The sequence below is a fragment of the Phaseolus vulgaris genome, chromosome 9 (assembly GCF_051622355.1).
Source record: "Phaseolus vulgaris cultivar YP4 chromosome 9, ASM5162235v1, whole genome shotgun sequence".
NCBI lineage: Eukaryota > Viridiplantae > Streptophyta > Magnoliopsida > Fabales > Fabaceae > Phaseolus > Phaseolus vulgaris.
The window spans coordinates 26,230,049-26,253,380 of record NC_143506.1 but is presented as its reverse complement, the minus strand read 5'-3'; the positions used below and the strand labels follow the sequence as shown (position 1 = coordinate 26,253,380).

Here is a 23,332-nt window from a genome sequence, read left to right as displayed (position 1 = left end):
GAGAATGCTGCCTGGACGACTTGTCAATGACAACCAACCCAGAGGGTGAGTCGCGGAAATTATAATAAAAAAGAAACAATTGGGGGAGGACTTTAACCTAAAGACATTACAAATTAGCCTAAAGACCTGGATAGGGGTGGCAATGCGGGCCAGCCCACGACCCGCTACTAAAAAGTGCGGGGCGAGCTCACTAATCTAGCTCCCTTACCCACTTAGGCTGCTCCTGCATAACTCGTAGTTTGTGCGGGCCAACAGCGGGACAGAGCGGGTTGGCCCACATAAATTAAAAAAATAATTATTTTATTCTTTATACAAAAGAAAATCATATCTCACTCACATATTATTATTGTAGTGTGACCTTTATTTTATTTTATTCTAAAAAATTTAATTTAATGTAGCATAAAAAGTATGTTTTATTTTAATCATCTAAAGAAGTTAATATTAAAAATAAGAGTGGATTTAGTTTTAAGTAAACTTTTACATTTAAAATTTGTTAATAAAAAAATAATATACAAAAGAGATTTCATTAAAATATTTTATAGCAAAACTTTGATAAGATACTATTATACATTTACATACATATAGAAAGAAAATACATGTAATTTTTTTTTTAATTATTTTTAATCAAGCCTTCCAACAACCCTCATACTTGAATGCTTTTATATTTTTTTTTATCTTAATTGAATGAATGAAAACAATGATGAAATTTTAATTTTTTAGCAACATAAATATTTTTTTATAATTAAATTTTAATTTAAAAAATATATTTTCCTTATGCGGGCTGGCCCGCAGGACCATGAGCTACCTCTTACGCGAAGCGAATCAGTGAAATGAGCTCATGCTCCTTGTGCGGGATGGGCCAACCCGACCCATATTTTGCGGGCTAAACACGGGGTAAGCCTATGAAGGACGGGGCAGCCTATATTGCCACCCCTAGGCCTAGAGGACCACTAATGAATTTGGGTGCAATTGGGTAGGAGCAACATTGAGGATCCTAAGGACCCCCATGATAAACTCCTCAAATGGAAGGGTTACATGTAAATCATTAAAGAGACAAATATATACAGAGAAGAAGTCATGAGGAGCATTCTTATGACCGTGTCAAACTTTGTCAATATGGTTACAACTATCCGCTGCAACCACGTTTGAGGGAGAGTCAAGTTTCAAAATGGAAACTTTAGACAGAAAGTGGCCTAAAGTAGGCAAACCCTTAAAACAAGTAGGGATATCTAGGACACGTGGATCAACTCACTTGTAATTTGGACAATCGGACGGTTGGCTAGCAAGGTCGACTGCCTGATTTGAGCAACCCACATCCCTCACCTCATTAGATACAAAATGTGTGCCCTCAGATGATGAAGAACATAAAGGAACACTAGAGGATCAAGAAGAGGAAGCCATTACTATCATCTTAGAAGTGAAAATGCAAAAAGGGAAGGAACTTCAAAAGAAATCGGCACTCAGACAACTCTTGGTAAACTCAACAGTAGTGGAAATGAAAGCAAACGTAGTAATGTTCATCATTCATTTCTTTTTATAGAGAAGAAGTAAAGAGAGAATAAAACATTCACCCTTCGACACCGTTAGATCACCATTCATCCAAGGGCGCACAATGTTCAAAATTCGAAACGACACAACCTCACCACCGTTGGATCTCTTTGATCACACAATATACGTTTGAACGACACATTGAAAAGACGCACCTCATGTCTCTAACAATGCATTTAATGTGTCCATGTCACTTCTCACCTCGGGATACCCAATAATCATATCTCAACTCTTCGGAAGTAAAACGTTCCTCGACCTTAGGGCCAAGTGTACCGGTCTGTGCCGAACGCCCCATGTCACTTGGCCTCGGTGACCAACCATATAAAGAGACATTTAAAGTAGCGACATTACCACTACAAAAAATAATGATGGTAGAGTCCCCAAAAGAGTGAAACAAAGAGCAAAAGAGAAACGTTACATGAGGCTAGTGTGGGATTGACATCCCAATAAAAATGAAAGCTAATCTTTTGGTGGCTATGCATTAGAGACGACCTCCAATGGGACACAAATTTACAAGGTAGTGTTGGTTAAGCCTACATAAAGAAAAATATATTATTTAACTATAGCATAGGTTTTATAATTATAAAGAAGTGGAATTTAACCTAAATTTTTCTTAATTCAAAGCTTTTAATGTATGATAATCATTGGTGGCTTGAAAGTAAAGGGGATTTTCTTAATCATATTCTTTTAACTTGAACATTGCATAAATTGAAAGAATTTTTGTTCTCTTAATCCATGGAATAATATTCTTTTTCACTTGTTTTCTAAATAATCTCATCTGTTTTCTCTTATGCCAATAATTCTTGAATTATGAAATTTCATTATTGTTGTCATAGAAAAAAACAACTAATTGTTTTCACCAAACAACTGATTGATTCTCCTCTGACAGTACTATTTTTATGCTGATATAATTCTTTGTGCAGTGTTTCTGTTATTGATTCCTTTTCAACTTTGTCTTGGGTCAATGGTGCATTCATTTTTTGCTTTGAAACAAACCTATTTTGATGCTCTCTTGATCCATAAAGGAATATATTTTCTCTTTCTTGGAAATTTAAAGAACCTTTTGTTACCAGTCAAATCTTCTTAACACTTTCCATATGATTTTTATGCTTTGATTGTCATAAAACTGATCCTCCTATGCACATATTCTCTTTATGGAACAGAACAACCCATTGAATGCCATATTATGCACAGGTTTTTTTTTTACCTCTATATAAACAACCTATTCAGTTGTTCTTTCTCACAAAACCAACCCATTGTTTTCCTCTACTTTTTGTGTGTTATCTCTATTGTGTGTGATGTCCTTTAATCTTTTCCATGGATTCTACACCTTCTTCTTCTAAGAGGATGAAATCCAAGGCAGCAAAGAGAGGAGGACGTTTGGAGAGTTGGTTTTCAGGTGAAAGTGAGAAGATGGACAAATACCTTCATGAAACTAGTAGAAAATTAATCAACACTCCAAAGATTATATCTTTCAACTGGCTTATGGAACAAAAGCTCATGGAAGTGAGGAGTCTCCTTAAAGATCAATTGGTGAAGAGATTGTTAGAATATATGGCCTTAAACGAGAGGGGGGGTGAATTGTTTAAGAGGAATTTTCGCAAACTTTGAAGGTATAATGAAAATCAATGCTGAATTACAGAGAAAAGAATCAAGGAAACAAATACCCAAAACTGTTTTAAGATGATATCAGAAAAACAATGGGTTGTTTTGTCGAAACAATCGGTTGTTTTTATCAGCAGCTAATAAAAACAGCTTAAAAACAGATATATGTGAAATAAGAGAAAGAGATAAGCACACAAGCAATTTATACTGGTTCACTCTTACACCAAGAGCTACATCCAGTCCCCAGAAACCACTGGGTATTCCACTATGCAATCAAAACAAGATTACACACACCAACACCAAAGTAGTGACCTTGAACCCCTCAAGAAACACACTACCTTTGGCAAACCACACCAAGAATGTTGATCTTGAACCCCTCAAGAACACACAACACTCCTTGGCAACACAAATACAGAAATACAGTAATCAAGGAAGAAGGGAATAAAATACACCTGGGTATTACAAAGCTTGAAGTTCAGAATTACAACCCAATCCTATTCCACACACTTAAGAATGATCCAAAGCTCTTGCAAATCTTGGAAAAATTGTTTTGATAAACTCTTTATGTTACTCCTAGATTATGAGCGTAAAACCACCTTTATATAGACCCACCAAGTGGTCAAAAGCATTTAATAAAGGATCCAAGTTAGTTAGGATCATTTAAAATATATTAAAACCGCTTAACATTCTGTTAAGGTTTGCAGGAAAATAATCGGTTGTTTTGTCGAAACAATCAATTGTTTTGGTTTGATAGCAAAGTCAACCAAGTTTTTCAAAAACAGCTAAAGTAAAACAACCTGTTGTTTTCAAAAACAACCTATTGAATTTTTGACAGCTTTTTAGAAAACACATCTTTTCAAAAGGTTAAAGATTCAAATGAACTTGGATCATCTTAAGGAGTGAATTAACAAGTTTCAAACAACTAGACAACACACACACCCAACAGCAAGGTCTTCAAGCTTTCCTTTTGGATTTGGAAACATCAAAACATCTTGTTCGACAATCTCCCCCTATTTGATGAAGACAAATCCCTGGTTTGTTTGTGTTGTTGTTTTTGAACTTGAAAGGTCCTGTAAAACATAATTTGTGCATATACAAAGCAAGTATACCTGCAGGATACCAAGGCACACAAAACCAGTTTTCTGCATAAGCCTTTAAGCAGAAAAACCAGTCAAATAACCATAAAAACCAGTGCCAAAATGAGACTTGTGTGCAGCAGAACTTATGGTGAATAAGAGCATGGAAACAACAGAATTTAAACCATGACAAAAGCAGATAACACCATAGTGTAGCAGCAACAACACAACACATAAAACCACACCATTTTCCCCTTATTTGTTTTCTCAAATAGAATGAAAGAAGGGATAAAAACAGCAGAATTTCAAGCATTGAAAATCAGCATATAGCAACAACATCATAAAAACCAGAAAACCTGTGTGTTGTAGCAGCACCATTGCAGCAACAAATCTTTGATACCATATCAAATTTGCAGCAAAGATCTATGGCATATCAGAGCTATGACAGCAGCAAAATCAAAGTACCATAGACTCCAGAAATTTCAACAAGGAGACCACAATTTCTCCCCCAATCTTTTATTCATCCAGCAGCACCCAACAATGGAATACTTCAAAAAGTTCATCTTCAAGTTGGTCAAATGATTGCTCAAGAGTTGGATTTGGTAGACACATTCTCTCTTCTGTTAAGAGCAAACCTTCCAGATGTTCCAAAGAATACATTCACAAATATTCATCAACCTCATGACCACCAATGTGATTGCCATTCATAAAAAGCTTTGAATTTCAAGGAAAACAAAGAATATATCTCTTTATGATCTAATTCAAAGGCACAAAGAATGCATATTTGACTCATAATGGGTTATGAAAGAAAAGAAACAGTTGTAATCATGCATAAGAAATCATGACAGCTTTATTCAAATGTTCCAGAGGTAAAACAATCGGTTGTTTCGTGAAAACAATCGGTTGTTTTTCTAAGACACCAAGAAAATGTTATTTTTCAAAGCAAATCATCTTTCAAATTGATGGGAAATGCATAATGAAATACATTCATACCTTTGCATTACCTCAAGCATGTTTAGAATCTCATTTGATCTTATGAAGCCAAAATCATAGGATGAACATATACAACTTACTTTACATAGGTCATGAATTTTGACTTGTCAAGAATTTGAGTAAGGTGTATGCTCTTGAATCATAAGCATCACTTTGATTATTCTTCATCATAGCACCTGTACTTGAAAGGTCCTGTAACACAGAATTGATGCATATACAAAGCAAGTATAGCAGCAAGATAACAAGACACACACAAACCAATTTTATGCATATACAACATTAGCAGAAAAACCAGAAAAATTGTAGTAATCAAGTGCTTTCAAGTGCAGAGAAGCAACAACATAATGCACAAATTTAAAGCTAACTATACACCCAAATCAAGCATAAACTTCTCCCCCTATTTGATCTACAAATAGACAATGAGAAGGGTTGTACAAAGCAGAAATCAGAATGATAATAGAGTAGACCAGCAGTACAAACAATGTTGGCATTTCAAGAATAGAAAATGTCATAGAGCTTTCAAGAAAACAAGTGGAGATAACTTTTATTATCAAATTCTGAGGCACACTCAATGTATATTTGTCCAATAGCAAGATTTGAAAAAAGAGAAATAGGTTTAATCATGCATAAGCAAACTTGGCAACATTATACAAAGGTGCCAGAGGAAAAACAATCGGTTGTTTTTCTGTGACAGCAAAAAGAACATTTTTCATAACCAAAAAAAAAACTTTTTAAATTTATGATAATGCAGTATGCAATTTGTTCATACCTTTGCACAGAGAACCCCAATAGATTCACTCAAAAAGAAGACTTTGAGATGTTCATATGATCATAAGGCATACTTACATAAATTGAGAAATGAAAACACACATACTCTCTTTGAAGTTTCTCTTTTGATCAACACTATGCATGTGCCAAGGATGTTTCTTGACATTCAAAGAACCTTGCAAGACATATACAATTCAAAGTATAGGTACAAAGATTGTCTTTGCTCTTGATATACTTCCCTTTAGCAGTCATTCTTCAAGTCCAAAAATGATTATTGGCTGCCAAGGATACCTACAAGAAAAGATTAAGAAGCAAGATTTGGTCCCCTTATGAATTTGGGTCCAATGATGTTAGTAAGAACCTTAGGAACCCATTTCAAAATACCTTTAGGAACATAAAACCTTCTGACTCTGCAGAATCTAATAGTGTGGCCCCTTTTCATGCAGTAATGACAAATTTCAACCGTTTGTTTTTCAAAGAAACTTGAAAAGGGTTTTGAAACAGATCTGTTATTGCTGTTTGGATTAAAGCCCAACCCAGCCTTGCCAAAAACACATTTTTGAGAAGCAAGAACAATTTCAAGATTGGATTGGCCTTTGGAAAACTTGTCCATGGTTTTTAAAAGATAGTGAACCTTCTTTTGAAGAGATTCACAATTTTCACAAAAACTTGAATCAACACACTTACAAGAAGAGTTTTGGTAAATCATTTCCAAATTTTCAAAATCAGTTTTTGAATTGTTCAACTCTTCTTCCAAGATCTTGACTCTATTTTCCAATGAGTTGTTTAAACCTTTCAACCGTTTATTTAAAAGGGCCAACCTATTAGCTTCTTCATGAGTCTCATTGAAAGCCTCAAGAAGTTGGCTAAAATTTTTAACATTAATGGAAGAGCTTGAACTTACACTGCTTGTGTCACTTTCTTCTTTTGTCATTAGACATAAATTTGCTTCTTCTTCATCACTTGAAGAGGAGCTTGATGAGTCACCATTGTAAGCTCTTCTTGATTTTCCTTTCTTCTCATGCTTCTTGAAGTTTTTCCTCTCTTTGTTGGGACATTCAGTTTTAATATGACCCTGTTCACCACATCCAAAGCATGCATATTTGTTAGTGTTAAACTCAATAGGTTTCTTGTTATCATACTTGTTGGATGAATCACTTTTGATGTTTCTCTTCTTTAGGAACTTGCTGAATTTCTTAAACAACAAGCTAAATGTTTCCTCTTCACTCTCATCACTTGAGTCTTGACAGATTTATTTCTAGCAGCTTGACTTGATCAAGATTCTTCTTTGTCCATCAAGGCACTCCTTGGATTCTTCTGATACTCTTCAAGGGTATTCCACATTTCTTTGGCAGAACTACATTCTGAAACCTTGAGCAATTCATTAGAATCAAGTGCAGATACAATGTGTTCATAGCTACACAATCAAGATGTTCTCTTTCAGAAGAAACATTTTCAGATATAGGCATGAGATGGCTATTTGTAATAACATTCCAGATTTTTCTATCTATAAATTCAACAAAGAATTTCATTCTTATGCACCACAAATCATATTTCATACCACAGAACAAAGATGGTTTGTTTAAACATGCACCTTCCCCAAAAGAAAACTTTTCAGCCATTTTAAAAAGATTTAGGATCAAAACTTGAATATCTTTCAAGAGCCAAGCTCTTGATGCCAATTGTTAGAATATATGGCCTTAAACGAGAGGGGGTGTGAATTGTTTAAGAGGAATTTTTGCAAACTTTGAAGGTATAATGAAAATCAATGCTGAATTACAGAGAAAAGAATCAAGGAAACAAATACCCAAAATTGTTTTAAGATGATATCAGAAAAACAATCGGTTGTTTTTATCAGCAGTTAATAAAAACAGCTTAAAAATAGATATATGAGAAATAAGGGAAAGAGATAAGCACACAAGCAATTTATACTGGTTCACTCTTACACCAAGAGCTACATCCAGTTCCCAGAAACCACTGGGTATTCCACTATGCAATCAAAACCAGATTACACACACCAACACCAAAGTAGTGACCTTGAACCCCTCAAGAAACACACTACCTTTGGCAAACCACACCAAGAATGTTGATCTTGAACCCCTCAAGAACACACAACACTCCTTGGCAACACAAATACTTAAATACAGTAATCATGGAAGAAGGGAGTAGAATACACCTGGTATTACAAAGCTTAAAGTTCAGAATTACAACCCAATCCTATTCCACACACTTAAGAATGATCCAAAGCTCTTGCAAATCTTGGAAAAATTGTTTTGATAAACTCTTTCTGTTACTCCTAGATTAGGAGCGTAAAACCACCTTTATATAGACCCACCAAGTGGTCAAAAGCATTTAATAAAGGATCCAAGTTAGTTAGGATCATTTAAAACATATTAAAACCACTTTACAGAATTTTGTTAAGGTTTGCAGGAAAACAATCGGTTGTTTTGTCGAAACAATCGATTGTTTTGATTTGACAGCAAAGTCAACCAAGTTTTTCAAAAACAGCTAAGGTAAAACAACCTGTTGAATTTTTGACAGCTTTTTAGAAAACACATCTTTTCAAAAGGTTAAAGATTCAAATGAACTTGAATCATCTTAAGGAGTGAATTAACAAGTTTCAAACAACTAGACAACACACACACCCAGCAGCAAGGTCTTCAAGCTTTCCTTTTGGATTTGGAGACATCAAAGCATCTTGTTCAACAGAGATTTCTTGGGATGAATGGGAACATATACCCAGATCTGGTAAGAGTTTTCTACACCAATCTCCAAATTGTTGGTAACAATATTTGCTCTCACGTGAAGGGAGTAGATATGGAGATTACCCAAGAGGTATGGACTGCAATAACTGGATTGAAGGATGATGGACTGAGGATCAACAAGGGTAACATTGGTGTTGTTGATGAATTCAATAAAATTCAATTCTACTAGAGTTGTTTAAAAGATCCTCATTCTAGAGTGAGAAATTTTTCTGTTGGGGTACTAAAGCTGAATGGAAGGTTTATTGCCTTCATTGTCACATGGATGCTGACTCCTAGGGGAAGAAACCATTCTATATTGTTTGAAGAAGATCTTGTTTTCATATATTGCATCATGAACAAGATTAAAATCAGCTATTCATGTCTTTAAGGAGCACATGTTGAACTCTATAAGGTTATGTGATTATCACTATCCTTATGCTATTTTGATTACTAAATTTCTGCATTATTTTGAAGTAGATGGAGTATGAACAATCTGAACTTGTGAAGACTACAAGTGAATTTAATAATGGGTCCCTAAGTAGGATGGGATTTACCAAAGTTAATGGAAGGTGGGTTGGTAAAGGTGGTGACCATGTTGGCTCATCAAGTGGTGTACATGCTGAAGATGAGGATGAAGATCAACCTCATGTTGCTGCTACCGAAGGTGATGCTGAAATGGAAGCTGGAGGAGATGGTGTTGGTGCTTATGAAGTTGGACAAAGTGCTGGAAACATGGGTGAGCGCATGACATCCATGTCACCCTTTGAGAGGTTGATGTTGAGTAGAATGAACAGCTTTGCGGATGAACAAAGGAGCCATCATGAATTTTGTGTATCTCGTTTTAAGGATCTTGATGAGCAAATTGAAGTTGTCCAGAATGAGCTCTTTGAACTCCAGTGTGTGAAAGATGATTGAAGACCTGCTCATGTCTTATGTCTTTTAAATTTGTTGGGTTTAAGATGAACAATTTTATATATTTGTATGCTTTATTTTGCTGAACAATTCTATATTGTTAAACTATTTTTATAATCTCTTACTCTATTTGTGAAGATAAATAAGGAAAGAATATGCTGGTTTGGTTGTTGGTTTATAAAATAAGTACCAATGCAGGTCAACACTGATCAACTGACACATCAGCAATTGGACAATCAATTATAGATATTATTTAAATCTACTTTGCTTATACAAGTATTATGTGTTATAAGTGTTAAGAGATACAGAGTTCAAATGAGTTACTTAGGATATTTGGATATATAGAATTATGATTATTCAATAATACGGTTGTGAGTGTAGCATAGGAAATTAATATTGTTTCACGTTGATTCCATAACAAACAAATGTCTTTATTACAAATTTCAGGACCTGCATACTTATTAGCCAGAATTATTCATTAATTAAGGATGTCTTTTTCATCCGTTCAATACTAAACCTATGCTACCCTAAGCTGCATGTTCACACCTGCGTCATCAATGCTTCAAATATTTCCATGGCAGACTTAGGCAAACCCAGAAGAACATTTATGTTTTTCCTTTCTTGGCCATGTGATAAGAACAAAACGACTTCTTTCTCTGGCAGGGTCACAGGGCCAGAACATAAAGGTTCACCCCAGCCAAAGTCTGTGGTATGGAAAGACAACTTAGTCCAAGTTGTGATCAAAAGGGTGGCTGTTAGAGAAGGGCGAGCTCTTGTGACTTCAAAATAGTCAATGGCAGATCTAATGTAACTATCTGTGACCATGTCAATGGCCTTCTGAATCAATCCCACGGAATATGACAAAGGGTTCTTCAATAACTCCCCAGCCTCACACAACGAATTTGTCAACACAATTGCATTGCCAAAGTACCCTTCTGGTATTGGGGGAACGAATCTTGACCTTCCATCAACTGCAAAGAGAAGCTTTGTTTGTTGATCAGGTTGCATCCTTAATGCTGCAGTTCGAGCCCTCCATACAAACGCTGAGAGTGCTTCAAAAGTGGAGCACTTGCTCAAAACTCCGTCTTCTGTGGCTTTTTTCTTAAGCAGATCGAGCTTCTCGGGATCAAAGAAGAAGGATCTATAGAGCATGGTTTCTTCCTCGTAAAGCTTTTTAGTGTTTGATACATCTTTTATTTCGGCAAATTCGTTGTGTTTGAACTCTACTTTGGGAGGATCACGTGCTTTGATTATGGTTCTATCAAGAAAAGGTGCGATCTTTAACTCTAAACCTCGAGCTGTCTCACTCCATGCATTCACAAACTCCATGGCACATAGTCCATCTTTCATGCAGTGGTTCATGCAAAGCCCCAGTGTAAAACCTCCGCATTTGAATTTTGTCACCTGGAACTTACAATCTTTACCATCTCTTACATAAATATCATTAAATGAGTCAACAAAGTAAATAAAATGAATTTTACCTTGCATTATAATTGAAAGAAAGAAAAAAAAATCTCGAGAAAAATATTTGTAATTATAATATGTTCCAATTCGTATGAAATATAAAATAGACCATTATAGCACTTTATGTTAAGATTATAATACTCTCCTCAAATAAATTTACGTACATAAAACATATTTTATTTTTAATCTTTTTTATTATTTTTAATTATTATTTATTATTTATAAATATTATTTGTTATTTTTAGGATTATTATTGACATTGACAATTTTAATTATTATTCATGTTAGACCTGTAGTACGTGAAATTCGAAGTTAAGTTTTTTGAATTGTTGAATAAGTTGAATTGTTCCAAAATGGACATATATAATGATGGAGAGAATATGAATTATTGGAATATGGTTTATTTCCACCATTAGCATGGAAACAATGTTTTTTCAACCAATAGCCTGCAATTTTAAGAAAATATTATCAAAATGGATATTATTTTAGAAATATATCGATAAACTAATTGTGCTAATATAACACAATTTCTTTGTAAAGAGATCGTAGTATATATTTGTCAAAATAAAATCCCATAAACATGATACAATTTTTGTGTGTGAGAGGATAAGTTGTGTTAGACCCATACTACTTTTAATTTATGTTTTTTTTATACTTTAAATGAAGTTATTTTTAGTTTATACTAAAGTCAAGATTCATTTACAAGTTATCCTATTAGTGTCTTGTTAAAAAAATAACAACAATTTGTTATATGTCATGTGTAAATTTATAAATAACACTACAAGAAAATCATGAAATAGAAATTAATTTTAAAGACTAAAAATAATTAGTTGTTATAGTAACTAAATTAGATATAATTTTAAAGACTAAAAAAATTTTAATTTCTAAATTAGTTTTTATTATTGTTAAATAGTTTCTAAATTGGTATCTAATTAACTACAAAAGTTTTAACTACCAATTATTTAGTAACTAATTATTTTTTATTTCTAAAATTAGTTTATATTTAATGATTTTTTTAAGTGTAAAAAATTCAAAGTTTGATAGTGAAGAGATTCAAGACTTATTTCATACATAGTTAACTGAATGGTTGGGATTGTAGAAAATTTTAAGTTCTTCAGGTGCTTGTTCTCAAGTCATTCTCAATCTTTTTTAAAAGACTTTAGCTTCATAAATTTAAATTAAAAATATAAACTTAAAAAATTTAATTCTAAAATAGTTTTTTAACATATTCACCATCACACTTTTTTTTAAATTAGTAATGCAATGGAATTTAATTCATTTCACTTAGTTTAATGGGTAGGCCCAGACGTAAAGCTTCTATTACCAAAACTATAAGATTTTGTTTATTTAGTCCTGAATTTAAATTTTTTATTTAATTTAATATTATTCTTTTGATTTTAAAATTCAAATAAATTTCTATAAAAAAAAAGTGTGCTACTTTAATCAAATGAGATTATTTTTAATATTTTCAATCTAATCAACTCATGTACAACCCTGACATATGCGTATATCATAAATATTTTTTGTTCATATTTCTTTACTAAATTCAAAATTTTACGTTTAAAAACAACTTTTGTGTTAACGTTTATAATGGGGAGTATTTTGTTTTCCATTCATGATCTTTCTGAGAGATACGAAGTATATAACAAACCTGAACAGTCATAAGAGGCATCTCAAGAATGTTTTGAGCAGCAGGAACATTGTAAACCAGTTTCCCAAGAGTTTGAGGGTCTGGTTTTGTCAAGTCTCCTATCTCTTCAATGTCACAATTTGCTTCAGCCTCAACCAACACTGCACCCTCCCCAGGATTTTGCACTATCAACTTCCCTTCCGAGCTTATAGTCAACGTGCCTGCCATGGGGTAATAAGGGACAAGAATCTTGGACAAGGAATCCTTGATAACTTGTGCAGCATTATCGTTTGCTCTGTAAGCAGATTTGAAGCAATAAACCGTGCGCACTGGAACAGCAATGTTCTGGTCAAGGTTTGAAAGGAAGTAGAGTCCCTTTTTTGTTTCCTCTGCAGGCTGAACTCGCGTTGGTTCTCCTTGCTTTACGTGCAGTTCAGTTCTAGACATCTCCGTTTTGGCCATCACGTATATCAGTTAACCTTTGAACAGTATTAAATTAATAGTGAGAGATTGTTTCTGGCAACGTTTATATATATGTGATGACAATATAAATGATGAAAAATATTGCCAGAATAATGTTTCAATTCAAGCTGATGAAAAATGTTGGAAAAAATTAAGAAAAAAAAGCCCTAGTTAACAAGAAATTGGTAAAGAAGGCACATGACACACTCAGTCTTTTACTTACCTGAACAAGGTTGAGCACGAGAAGTTTTGAGGCGAGAAAGATGAGTGAGGGTCTGAGAGCACATGTGGGGTTGGAGAAGTTATATAACATGAAGTGAGCTAAAAGTTTTGACAAACATTTCGTTTGGTTAACAAAATGTAGCAACTTGATAGAGACAGATTAATTACCCAGACTATTTTCGGGTAATTTATAGGTGCAAATTAATGCATGTATAAAGGTTTAGCTATATAGCAGGTAGAAAACCAAATTGAAAATAACACTATACCAGCAGCCAGAGGCCCGCATAAAGGATAAGTTATCAAGGACCTTGATGAAGTTGGGTGGTGGAATTGTTTTTGAAGCTTGTACCCTAGTACCAAAAGTCAGTTTAGAGAATAATAATTTAGCAGATAAAAATTAACCCATGATAAACCCATAAAAATAAAGTCGTATCATCTAAGGAATCTTAAAACAAACAACAAAAATTATTATTCTTATTATTAGAATTATTATTACTATTAATATTCTTATTATTATTACTAATACTATCATTATTGTTATTATTATTATCATCATCACCACGATCATCATCATGATCACCACTTTTAGGAGAATTGGGTCATTCTGGATCAGCCTAATCGTTTGTACCGATCAAACTCAAGAATCATCACTATAAATAGAAATGCATTCTTAAGGCACAAGCTATGAGAAATTCAACCCATAATTAACATATTCACTAGGACCAAAATTAACTTAAACGTCGAATTGTTCTTGTAGGTACCTGCCACCAAGTGATCGAGTAATCGAAAGGCAGAGAAATTCATACCACAAAGTTAAACTGAAGAAAAATTCCACGCATCAACTACCACGTGAAAATTCCGTCCTTGCAAACCCTATCAGAACATTACTCCCCGATTTTTCCTATTTAGAGTAACAAAATTTAAATCAAAGCTCAATATAATGGTTTATTCATATTAAAAAGTTTTTATTATTAAATTAACCTTTAAATTTATAGTACCCCTAGATGTTTTCTATCATTTTTTTACCTCTAATTTTTCTGTTAGAATTTCACTTCATAGCTTGAAGATAAATACTAACGCAATGCGTGGAAAGCAAGAAATATATATATAAAATCCATAGCTAACCCAGTTAGTTGAATCATATTCAACAGAAATTTGTAGGAAGGATAAAGTATGCGCATGGATGTAACATTGTTAATATTAACACGACATGGACTCTAGATTTTTGCATAAACATTTCATATTATGTCTTCTACGGGCCACATCCGATTGAGAGACTGACATTATATTACTATTTCATTCATTTTTTTAAAATTAAATTAACCGATATGTACGTATTATGCTATAAAAAAACAAGCTGTTCAATTGATAGAAGGTATCAACATACTTTTATAAATTTAATTTTTTATAATCAGGATGACTGTTCATTTTTCCATCTATTATTATTATGGTGTATTTAGATTTTGATTTGAGAAAAAATTGAAATTGTTTGAATTGGAATGTGGTAGAAGAAATTTAATAATTGTGAGAGATTTTTTAATTTTTTAAAAATGTATAAAATCGTGAGTTTACAAATTTGATAAATATAATAAATTTTAAAAACTTATAAAATAATTTATTATAAAAGAATTTAGAAATATAAATTAGAATTAAAATAAATTCAAATTAAAATATTAATATTAAATATTAATAAAAATACATATTAATAATTATAATAATTTGTATATATAATCAGTATATAATTTATTAATTTTATAAAAAAACATATATATATATATATATATATATAATCAATTTTCTTTGCAAATCGATTCATAAAGTAAGGAAAGCTTTAACAAAAATACTCCATTATTTTTCGTGCTTTAACCCATTTCTTTTCTCTTTTTTCCAATTTTTATTGCTCCCTTTACTCACCGTTACTCACCGATCCACGGATACAAACAGCCCATTAAAATAATTTTCCAATCTTATTTTTTTTACCTATTTTTAAAATTAGTCATTATCTTCATCGTAAGGATGGGCACAGACAGCAATGGCAGATGGTGGTGCATCTAAAACCACCCTCGTAACTACCAAACGTCAAACAACAAATGATCTTCCCTAGGTGTGACAATTTGGAGCGATAGCCAGTCTACACCCTTCAGCGTCATCACTTTTCAGGGAGTTACTTCCCCCACTCAAAAGCCCTGAACTGCTTTATAAATCCTAAAGAAATTGATCAAACATGTTCAACGGATTCACCAAAGCATTTGTCGCTTATTGCATAAGTCAAACTTATAACAACGCAGACGAATTAAGGAGACCTGTTTGCCCTACCAACAATTAAATGTTAATCCCCAATTCAAACCAGAATGGAAATCGTGACAATACAAGGAGTAAGATGCCTAAATATATAAAAGCAAGAAAATAACCTCAATTTCAAAGATCAACAATCTATTTTTCTAGTTTTAACAAATAAAAGAAAGAACAATTATCTAAATTAGGAGGCAATAATGTTTACAGGCCAGCGAAAAAACAAACTATTCAATATGAGAAATAGAGGTCACATCAGTAATACAGAGGAGCGGGTTAAATCTATGGTACAAAATACAAACCTAATTTAGAGCATCTGTAATGGAAAAGGTCACAACTCAAACCAAATATCTACCTTAACTTATCCGCAGTGACAGCTGACCGGAGAATTATGAAGATAAAATCTAGCTATTAGATGCCCACATGCCTCTAATTTCTGCACAGGTCAAATATTATTTGACCAACTAAAATCAAGCGTCATCATCATCACCATCATCATCTTTATCCGCATCATCATCATCATCGTTCTCGGCTTCTTCTTCATCTTCCTCATCAGACATGTTATTAATTACGTCTGTAATTATATCCTTCACCTCTGCTTTTCTATGCATTAAATCCATACCAAAGTGGGTACCTATAAAATTTTTGTAACAAACTAGCTTAGTTTAACGTATCATTCCCTTAATATTTAAGAGGATTTCTGCCAAGAAAAAAGACATACCAAGTTGCCTGAGTATATCGGACAAAGTTGCCTGCATCAAGTATAAAATATTATAAATAAGAACAAGTATATTATTATAAGGGTATGTTTGAATGTGTTTTTGTTTTAAAAAAATTTGAAAACCATTTTATAAAACAATTTTCCAAAAACAAAAGTGAGAAGTGAAAGTGCAAGAAAAAACTATTTAGAAAACAGAAACAACTTATATAGTTTTCTGGTTTTAAGAAAAAAGAAATATTACTTCGGAAAACAATTTTCGAAAACTACTCTTACTAAACAAACTTTAATTTTTATGCGTTAAAAAAACAGTTTTTCAATATAGGAAACAGCCCTGAAACTCCCAAAATTAGAACGTTTTGTAGAAGTATTACTTACAGTATTGAAATCTACTTCCTTCAAAATATCAACAACTACAGCATGCATGTCATGCTTAGTAGGTTCAGTCTTGGCCTTCTTATTACCTTTACTCTTCCCTACCGTTGACATCAGAAAGCAATGGGTGAACAGGATTAAAAATAAGAGGAAACAATCATACTTAACATTAAATTCCATACTTAAAGAATTAAGTTGTATAACTTGATTAAATGTAAGAACATAATATAAGAGGGAAAAAATTTCATCAGACAGTTTTGACAGAATTACTAAAGCAAAATTAATCGAAAGTTTAAAAATTAACTTGTGAGAAACCAGCATACTCTATAGCATATAGCATTAAAGTAGTACAGAGGATATTAAGCATATGTGAAGAGAGAACATAGTCAATTCACCTTGATCCTTAACCAAAGCCTTTGAAGATTTGTCAGTTTGTTTTTTGCTTGCAGCCTTCCCCTTAGCATCCTGCTTTTCGCTTGCAGTTTTCTGTTTCTTGGATGCAGGTTGCTTTGGCTTGGATATGGAGGTAGAAGCACTGTCATGCTCAGCAACAGTTTTCTTTGAAGTTTTTTTAGGAGTCTTTTCAATGCTCTTGGCATCTTTCACAGAGGTCTTCTTGACAGATGAGGTTCTATCTCCAGTTTTGCCAACTGAACTCTCTTTAACAGCTTTATTGGAAGTACGCTTGCGAGACTTTGGTTTCTCTTCCTCTTCCTCTGATTTACTTTCCTCTTCATCACTTTCATTGTTTGGTGCCGGAACATCTTCATCATCCTGAGAATCATCTTTTGCATCTGAAATTTCCGCTTTATCTTCATCATCATCAGAAGACTCCTTTTGCTTTTTCCCAGATTGGGAAGTTTGTTTTTGCTTCTAGAGTAGATAAAATATACAAACTTGATTAAAATAATAACATATATGAAGCATATAATTTGCTTCACTCATCAAGTACCAAGCAAATTTGCAACAAAATATACGAAGCCAACATTGTAACTAATAATCCACACTACAGGGATAGAATATACATATCCAGACGAAAATAAACGAAGGCATTTTTGCATTCACAGTTGACAGAATACAGAAAACTACTAGGTATCAAAATTGGCACAAGGCCAGGAGATCAACTCAGCAACAACCACCAAATGACAATAAAGCATTAACCACTTCCCAATTCTAGCAGTCCACAATAAAAGCAAACACAAAGCAGCTTGAACTGAAGAAAATCTATTTTTAAATATCTATAACTGGAAAAATCAGCAGTAATAACAGCTTCAACTTTCAGTTTAAAATTAGATAAAAACTCCACTTCCATAAAAAATGTGTAAACCACGGTCACTGAACCACAAGCATTATCACACAGCAACCCATGAAGTTCAAAATTTAAAAGTCAAACCAATTCAAAAATCAAAAGCTTCTGTACTTTAGATATGAAAAAAGGTCATTATAGGTTATATAATCAAATCAACAATAAGATTAATGTCAATGAAATTCTAGTCTTCCCTTCACAATAAAAAATTGAAAATGTCAACCAAAATGGTCAGTAACAGACAAGTATGGCCTCAACAAAATAGTAAAAGAATATCTATGACATCTACTACAAGATGGCCTCCACAATCATAAGATAGGACATGGTAGTAAGTATCGTACGATTTACGATACGAATCGTACAATATGATACGATTCTGAGTGCCCACAATACAAATCGCAATAATCGTTTTTGCTACCGTATCGTAGCTGTATCGTGTGAATCGTGATACGAGTCACAAGAATCGTGATACGAAACAATTCAGTATCGCAACTTGCTTTTAAAAAATCCTAATTTTAATTTGTATTATTTTATAAAAACCCTAATTTTAATTTTAATTGCTTTTATAAATAAACTGAGAACAAAGTGCAACATTTCAAACGTTCCTACTCATTTAGAAAGTTTTTGCCCTTCTTTATGTTCTTCTACCAATAGCAACCAAGTCGTGACGGCGACTGCCACGGCGAACGACAACTATGGTGTCCTTCTTCTCTCCAACAGCAACGACAAAGCTTGAAGGTGCGAAGGACATCAGCGACGACGGCGAAGCTCACGGCGATGACAACGAACAAAACCAGCAGCGACAGCAACGAACGAAACCAGCTATCAGAGGCAGAAAGAACCTTTTTTTATTGTGGAGGAAGAGCTAACAGGGAAGGTTTAAGGGAGGTTTTTTGCTGCTTTTTTCATTTATTTATTAAGATGAGTATCACAAAAAGAGAGTCAGACATAACATGGAAGTACTGTGAAAGTCTTCCAACAAATAGATTACAAATAAAATGTAAGTTTTGCTCTCATACATGTTAGGGTGGAATAGCAAGGATGAAACATCATCTTGCTGGAACAAAGAAAGACGTTATCCCCTATTGCAATGTTCAAGATGAGGTGAAGGCAATCTTTTTGAAGTGGCTGGATATTATATTCATGATACAAAACGATTCACGACTCGAAATATAGGCTCTCCGATTCACGATTCAACTACCATGGGATAGGATGAGACAATAGTGAAAATGTCAAATTTGAAGTCAAAATATCACGTTATTGTTTTGATAACTACCAACCACAATTAGAAAGATATTGACTCATCAACAAAAATGCCACCTGAAAAATTAAGAGCTATATAGCAAGCTTGAATGCTTTCAGTATATGGTAACGACAAAATACCTTGGCAGGTGTCTCTGTAGATGCTTCCCCAGGAGATTTGCTAGGGGCTGACTTTCTGGATCTCTTTTTACCTTTCTGTTAACATAGAAGCAAATTTTAAAAAGACAGTCACATTATAATAAAAATAAAATTCTAGAACAAATAAAAACAACATATTACACTAGGTTAGGATTCATTGAGCCTATAAAACAAGGCAGCCATGGACACTTACTTCATTGGAAGTAATTATTTTCATTGATCCCTCTGTTGAATTAAAATTTTCATCATAACAAGAAAAGTTAAAAAAATATAAGGATTGGACCCGATAAGCATTTAATCACGGTGCTGTTTTCAGGTGTTACTAACACTTATTTTTGGTCAATTTTAGGAAACTTAGTTAGAAAACAATTTCAAACTAAGAAAAAAAAAACTGTGCGAGATGCTTTCAGTTTCAATTATAGTTCATCTGGTAGAATCATGTGACAATAATGCAAAGGATAATTTGTATAAGGGTCAATTGACTAAAATAATCTACAAAGAATAAACCTGCTCTATATCAGCAAGTAGAATGTCAGTTGTAGCATGTGGAGACTCCAAAAACTCCAACAACTTTGCAGAAAGCTCCTCCTGAAAGTATTCTGATTTAATAACTTAATTTTAAAAAGTACCAAGATTCTCTTTTGAAATGAAATTACACTACAACAATACTTACCTTTTTCGCATTGGCCTTGTTTATTTGAATATTAAGAACATCACAAAAGTACAACAATTTTTCTTTAACAAATTTGTCAATCCTCTCCTTTATCTTGGTCCTTTGTTTATCCTGCCAAGAATTATACAGCTGTGATCTTTAAACTATGGGGATCATTACAGACTCAAACACTCTCATTCTTTGTGAAAAGATAACATTAACAGAAAACCATTAAGAGTCATCTCTAGAGAAATGCCAGCAACAAACTCTTGCCAACACTAATGTGAAGAAAACCTTATATATAACCCTTTAAATAATACAAGTCCCTCTCACTATTTAACAAGTCTAAGATGAATTTTACCACATAGTAAAAAGTGTATTAGAAAGAGTGTTTGAAAGTGTGTTATTAACACTCTTCTTCATCTTGATAGCTCAGACTTTAGAATAGAGGACAGAGATACTACAGTAACTAACCAACAATACCTCATTTTCAGTCCACACATAACCAGAAAACTGGCCAATATTTCTCTTTAAATTGTGTGCCTGCAAAACGTTAAGCAATAGCAATTATGTTAAAGGGTTTGTGCATCTTTGAGTGATAAAAACAACACAAACAATATAAGGTACATCACCTTTCCTTTCTTCCCAAACAGTAAAGTGTGAAGCATATGCAGATTGTCATCAGCTTTTCTCTTTGACAACTTGAATGCCACTGAAACAGTTCATAAATAACTGGATTGGGTAACACTAACAGACAATCCCAGGCAAACAATCAAATTTCAAAATCTGCGCACAACGATAATATTCTATGCAATCCAATACCAAACCAATATTGCTTGCTAAATAATAAAGGAAAAAGCGTGGCATTGGGTTTCAACCACCAAGAACATGTGAAACCAATGGAGTGAATTTATTATTAGTAAAAGCAAAAAAAAATTGACACATCACTTCTAGCACTTAAAATTTGCAAGTACAGATCGCAGAACAACTAAATACAGTTTATAAAAAGAGAAGGAACGACAAAACCAATTAAGAGAACTTTGAAGACCTCTTTGGGGAAATTATTTAGTTGGTTAGTATTCTCTCTGGCCATAATCAAGACTGGCCTCAGCAATAAAAGCAGACATCACTAAATGTAAAAACGGTGTCCAAAATGCAACTCACATGAAATCATTGCCTTCATGTTTTCAAGTCCGACCTACCTAAACTGTACAATAACAAAATTACCCTGCCTCTAAGACACCATGGTGAGGGAGAAAGAATCTAAAAAAATATATGGCTATTCATAAATAACAAGAATCATACTAATCGTTGCAAAACACAACAAAGCATATAAGGCATAGTGGACAGGGAAAGAACCGCAATGCAAATACCATCAACAAGTAATAATCTATGACATATCTTTAAAACGCAATTGCTGAAACTCCAGACCTTATCCCAAGAAGCCTCGTTACATTCACAATTACTTGATCCATAAGTCATCAGGAAGTAAAATTCAGCAGCCTCGTTAAAACCATTCAAGACGGCATGCCACAACAAGGAGCAAACAACAAGCAATAAAGAAGAAGAACGAGACGCACCATTTGGGATATCCTTGAGCTGAGTGCCACGTCCCTGAAACCCCAAAAGAACACTTCACTCCAGTGCTCACGAGCCCGAAAAAACGAATAAATTATATGAAAAGTTAATTAAATAAAATAAAACTATACCTTCTCGATTGTGAAACCTTTACTAGCAGAGGACCTTCCAGACTTCGCCGGAGAAGGCACAGAGAAGCGCTCCACCGTCTTCCTCTCCCTCGTGGGCCTTTCACTGGCCGGCGTAACGGGATCCTTCTTCTCCAACGCAGCATTCTTCTTACTCTTCTTCGTCGTATTCGGAGTCTCCTTGCTACGTCCCTTAACCTTGACCTTCTCTTTCTCTTCCACTTCGTCATCCTCTTCTTCCTCTTCTTCTTCATCGTCTTCGTCCTCGTCGATCTCTTCTTTCTTCTCAGGTGCCTCTTCCTCTTCCACTCCCTGATTGCCAGCTCCGTCTTTCTCCTCGACATTCGCGTCCTCGGATTTTGCGGCGTCTTCGGAAGCGTCTTTGTCGGGAATTTCAGGGTTGAGTTGGGGCTTGACGAGGTCGTCATCGTCATGGAGGGGAGGCTTGTTGTCTTCTAGGGTTTCTGTGGCCATGTTGTGCGAAGGGACCAGAAGGAGAAGGGAATTGGGAACCCTAGCGGGAAGAGAAACCCTAGAATTGGAGGGGAATAGAATCGTTTTTGATTGTGACGGAAATTAGAAGAGAGAGAGAAAGAGAGAGAGAGAAGGGGGAATCACGAAATGAAAATTGGAGTGTTGGATGAGAGGGCGCGCTGGAAGGTGAAAGTGTGGGCGTGGGGTGGTTTTCAAAATTTGATACCAAATTTGCCAGCGGGTCTCACCACTCTCTCGCTCTCACTCACTCTCACTCACACTCACTTTTTTCTTTTTCTTTTCTCCCGGCAAAACCACTTATTAATATTATATTACTATTGACTTAATGAAAAATAAATAAATCAAGATTTAACAAAAATAAATAAATAAATAAATAAAGATTTGACAAAAATAAAAAAGAACCTCATGATTTGTACAGTACTGGAAAATTATGATTGTTATTGTTGTTATTATTATTAGTGAATTATTGTTGAATCTGTGGGCTGTTGTACTTCGACCGAATGTAATGATGAATCTTTGTTTTGCAAATCTTTCTACTTATGGAGGTACTTGAATGGCCTGGCTGGCAGTCATGAGTAATAATGTGGGCCTTTAGACATGAATGGGTCAATCAATTATGGGTCTCTAATTTAATGAGGGAATAGTTTGGACCAACATATTGGACCCAAAAGATTTGGACCAATTCATCAAAAACCAAACAAAATTAAAAAGAGGGAACTTATAATTGACAACCCGCTAGCGCCGGTTCATTTTTTTTATACTACCATAAATATAGACCCTTTTACGTCTTTTATCCATATTTTTTATTTTTATTATATTATTTATATATAATTATATCTAATATTAAAATTTAAATAAATAATATTATTATTCAAGTATTTATATTAACACTATAAATTTATAACTTATTTTAATAAATACAAAATTAGATGTATGAGAGAACACATAATTTTTCAAAACATA

At 33.8% G+C, this 23,332-nt stretch overlaps 2 protein-coding genes across 4 annotated transcripts; both read right to left on the bottom strand.

The window, feature by feature from the left end:
• Nucleotides 1-10,024: 10,024 nt before the first annotated feature.
• On the bottom strand, nt 10,025-13,505 carry LOC137822885 (omega-hydroxypalmitate O-feruloyl transferase). Of its 2 annotated transcripts, XM_068627902.2 has the most exons (3): nt 13,426-13,505; nt 12,762-13,219; nt 10,025-11,050 (listed from the first exon to the last, which is right to left on the bottom strand). In XM_068627902.2, the coding sequence occupies exons 2-3, from the start codon at nt 13,200-13,202 to the stop codon at nt 10,187-10,189; spliced, it is 1,305 nt and encodes a 434-aa protein (XP_068484003.1). In that variant the 5' UTR covers nt 13,203-13,219; nt 13,426-13,505; the 3' UTR covers nt 10,025-10,186. The 2 variants fall into 2 exon arrangements, with proteins under 2 accessions (XP_068484003.1, XP_090152074.1); XM_090295948.1 differs by lacking the exon at nt 13,426-13,505 and having other exon boundaries at nt 10,025-11,064; nt 12,762-12,901.
• Nucleotides 13,506-15,879: 2,374 nt separating this feature from the next.
• LOC137820166 (DEK domain-containing chromatin-associated protein 1) lies at nt 15,880-22,693 on the bottom strand. Of its 2 annotated transcripts, none has more exons than XM_068624034.2 (11): nt 21,878-22,693; nt 21,749-21,782; nt 20,801-20,880; nt 20,652-20,711; nt 20,190-20,300; nt 20,024-20,104; nt 19,499-19,573; nt 17,205-17,682; nt 16,813-16,910; nt 16,438-16,468; nt 15,880-16,350 (listed from the first exon to the last, which is right to left on the bottom strand). In XM_068624034.2, the coding sequence occupies exons 1-11, from the start codon at nt 22,346-22,348 to the stop codon at nt 16,187-16,189; spliced, it is 1,683 nt and encodes a 560-aa protein (XP_068480135.2). In that variant the 5' UTR covers nt 22,349-22,693; the 3' UTR covers nt 15,880-16,186. The 2 variants fall into 2 exon arrangements, with proteins under 2 accessions (XP_068480135.2, XP_090150985.1); XM_090294859.1 differs by having other exon boundaries at nt 21,600-21,782; nt 21,878-22,627.
• Between the last annotated feature and the right edge of the window lie 639 nt (nt 22,694-23,332).

What these genes read in the sequence shown, in the direction of transcription:
- LOC137822885 (XM_068627902.2), bottom strand. Translation starts at nt 13,202, where the DNA reads ATGGCCAAAACGGAGATGTCTAGAACTGAACTGCACGTAAAGCAAGGA. An exon ending in TGCCTCTTATGACTGTTCAG is followed by an intron (nt 11,051 to 12,761) that starts GTTTGTTATATA and finishes TGTAAGTTCCAG; the next exon opens with GTGACAAAATTCAAATGCGG.
- LOC137820166 (XM_068624034.2), bottom strand. Translation starts at nt 22,348, where the DNA reads ATGGCCACAGAAACCCTAGAAGACAACAAGCCTCCCCTCCATGACGAT. An exon ending in CTACAGAGACACCTGCCAAG is followed by an intron (nt 17,683 to 19,498) that starts GTATTTTGTCGT and finishes TATCTACTCTAG; the next exon opens with AAGCAAAAACAAACTTCCCA. An exon ending in AGGAAGTAGATTTCAATACT is followed by an intron (nt 16,469 to 16,812) that starts GTAAGTAATACT and finishes TACTTGATGCAG; the next exon opens with GCAACTTTGTCCGATATACT.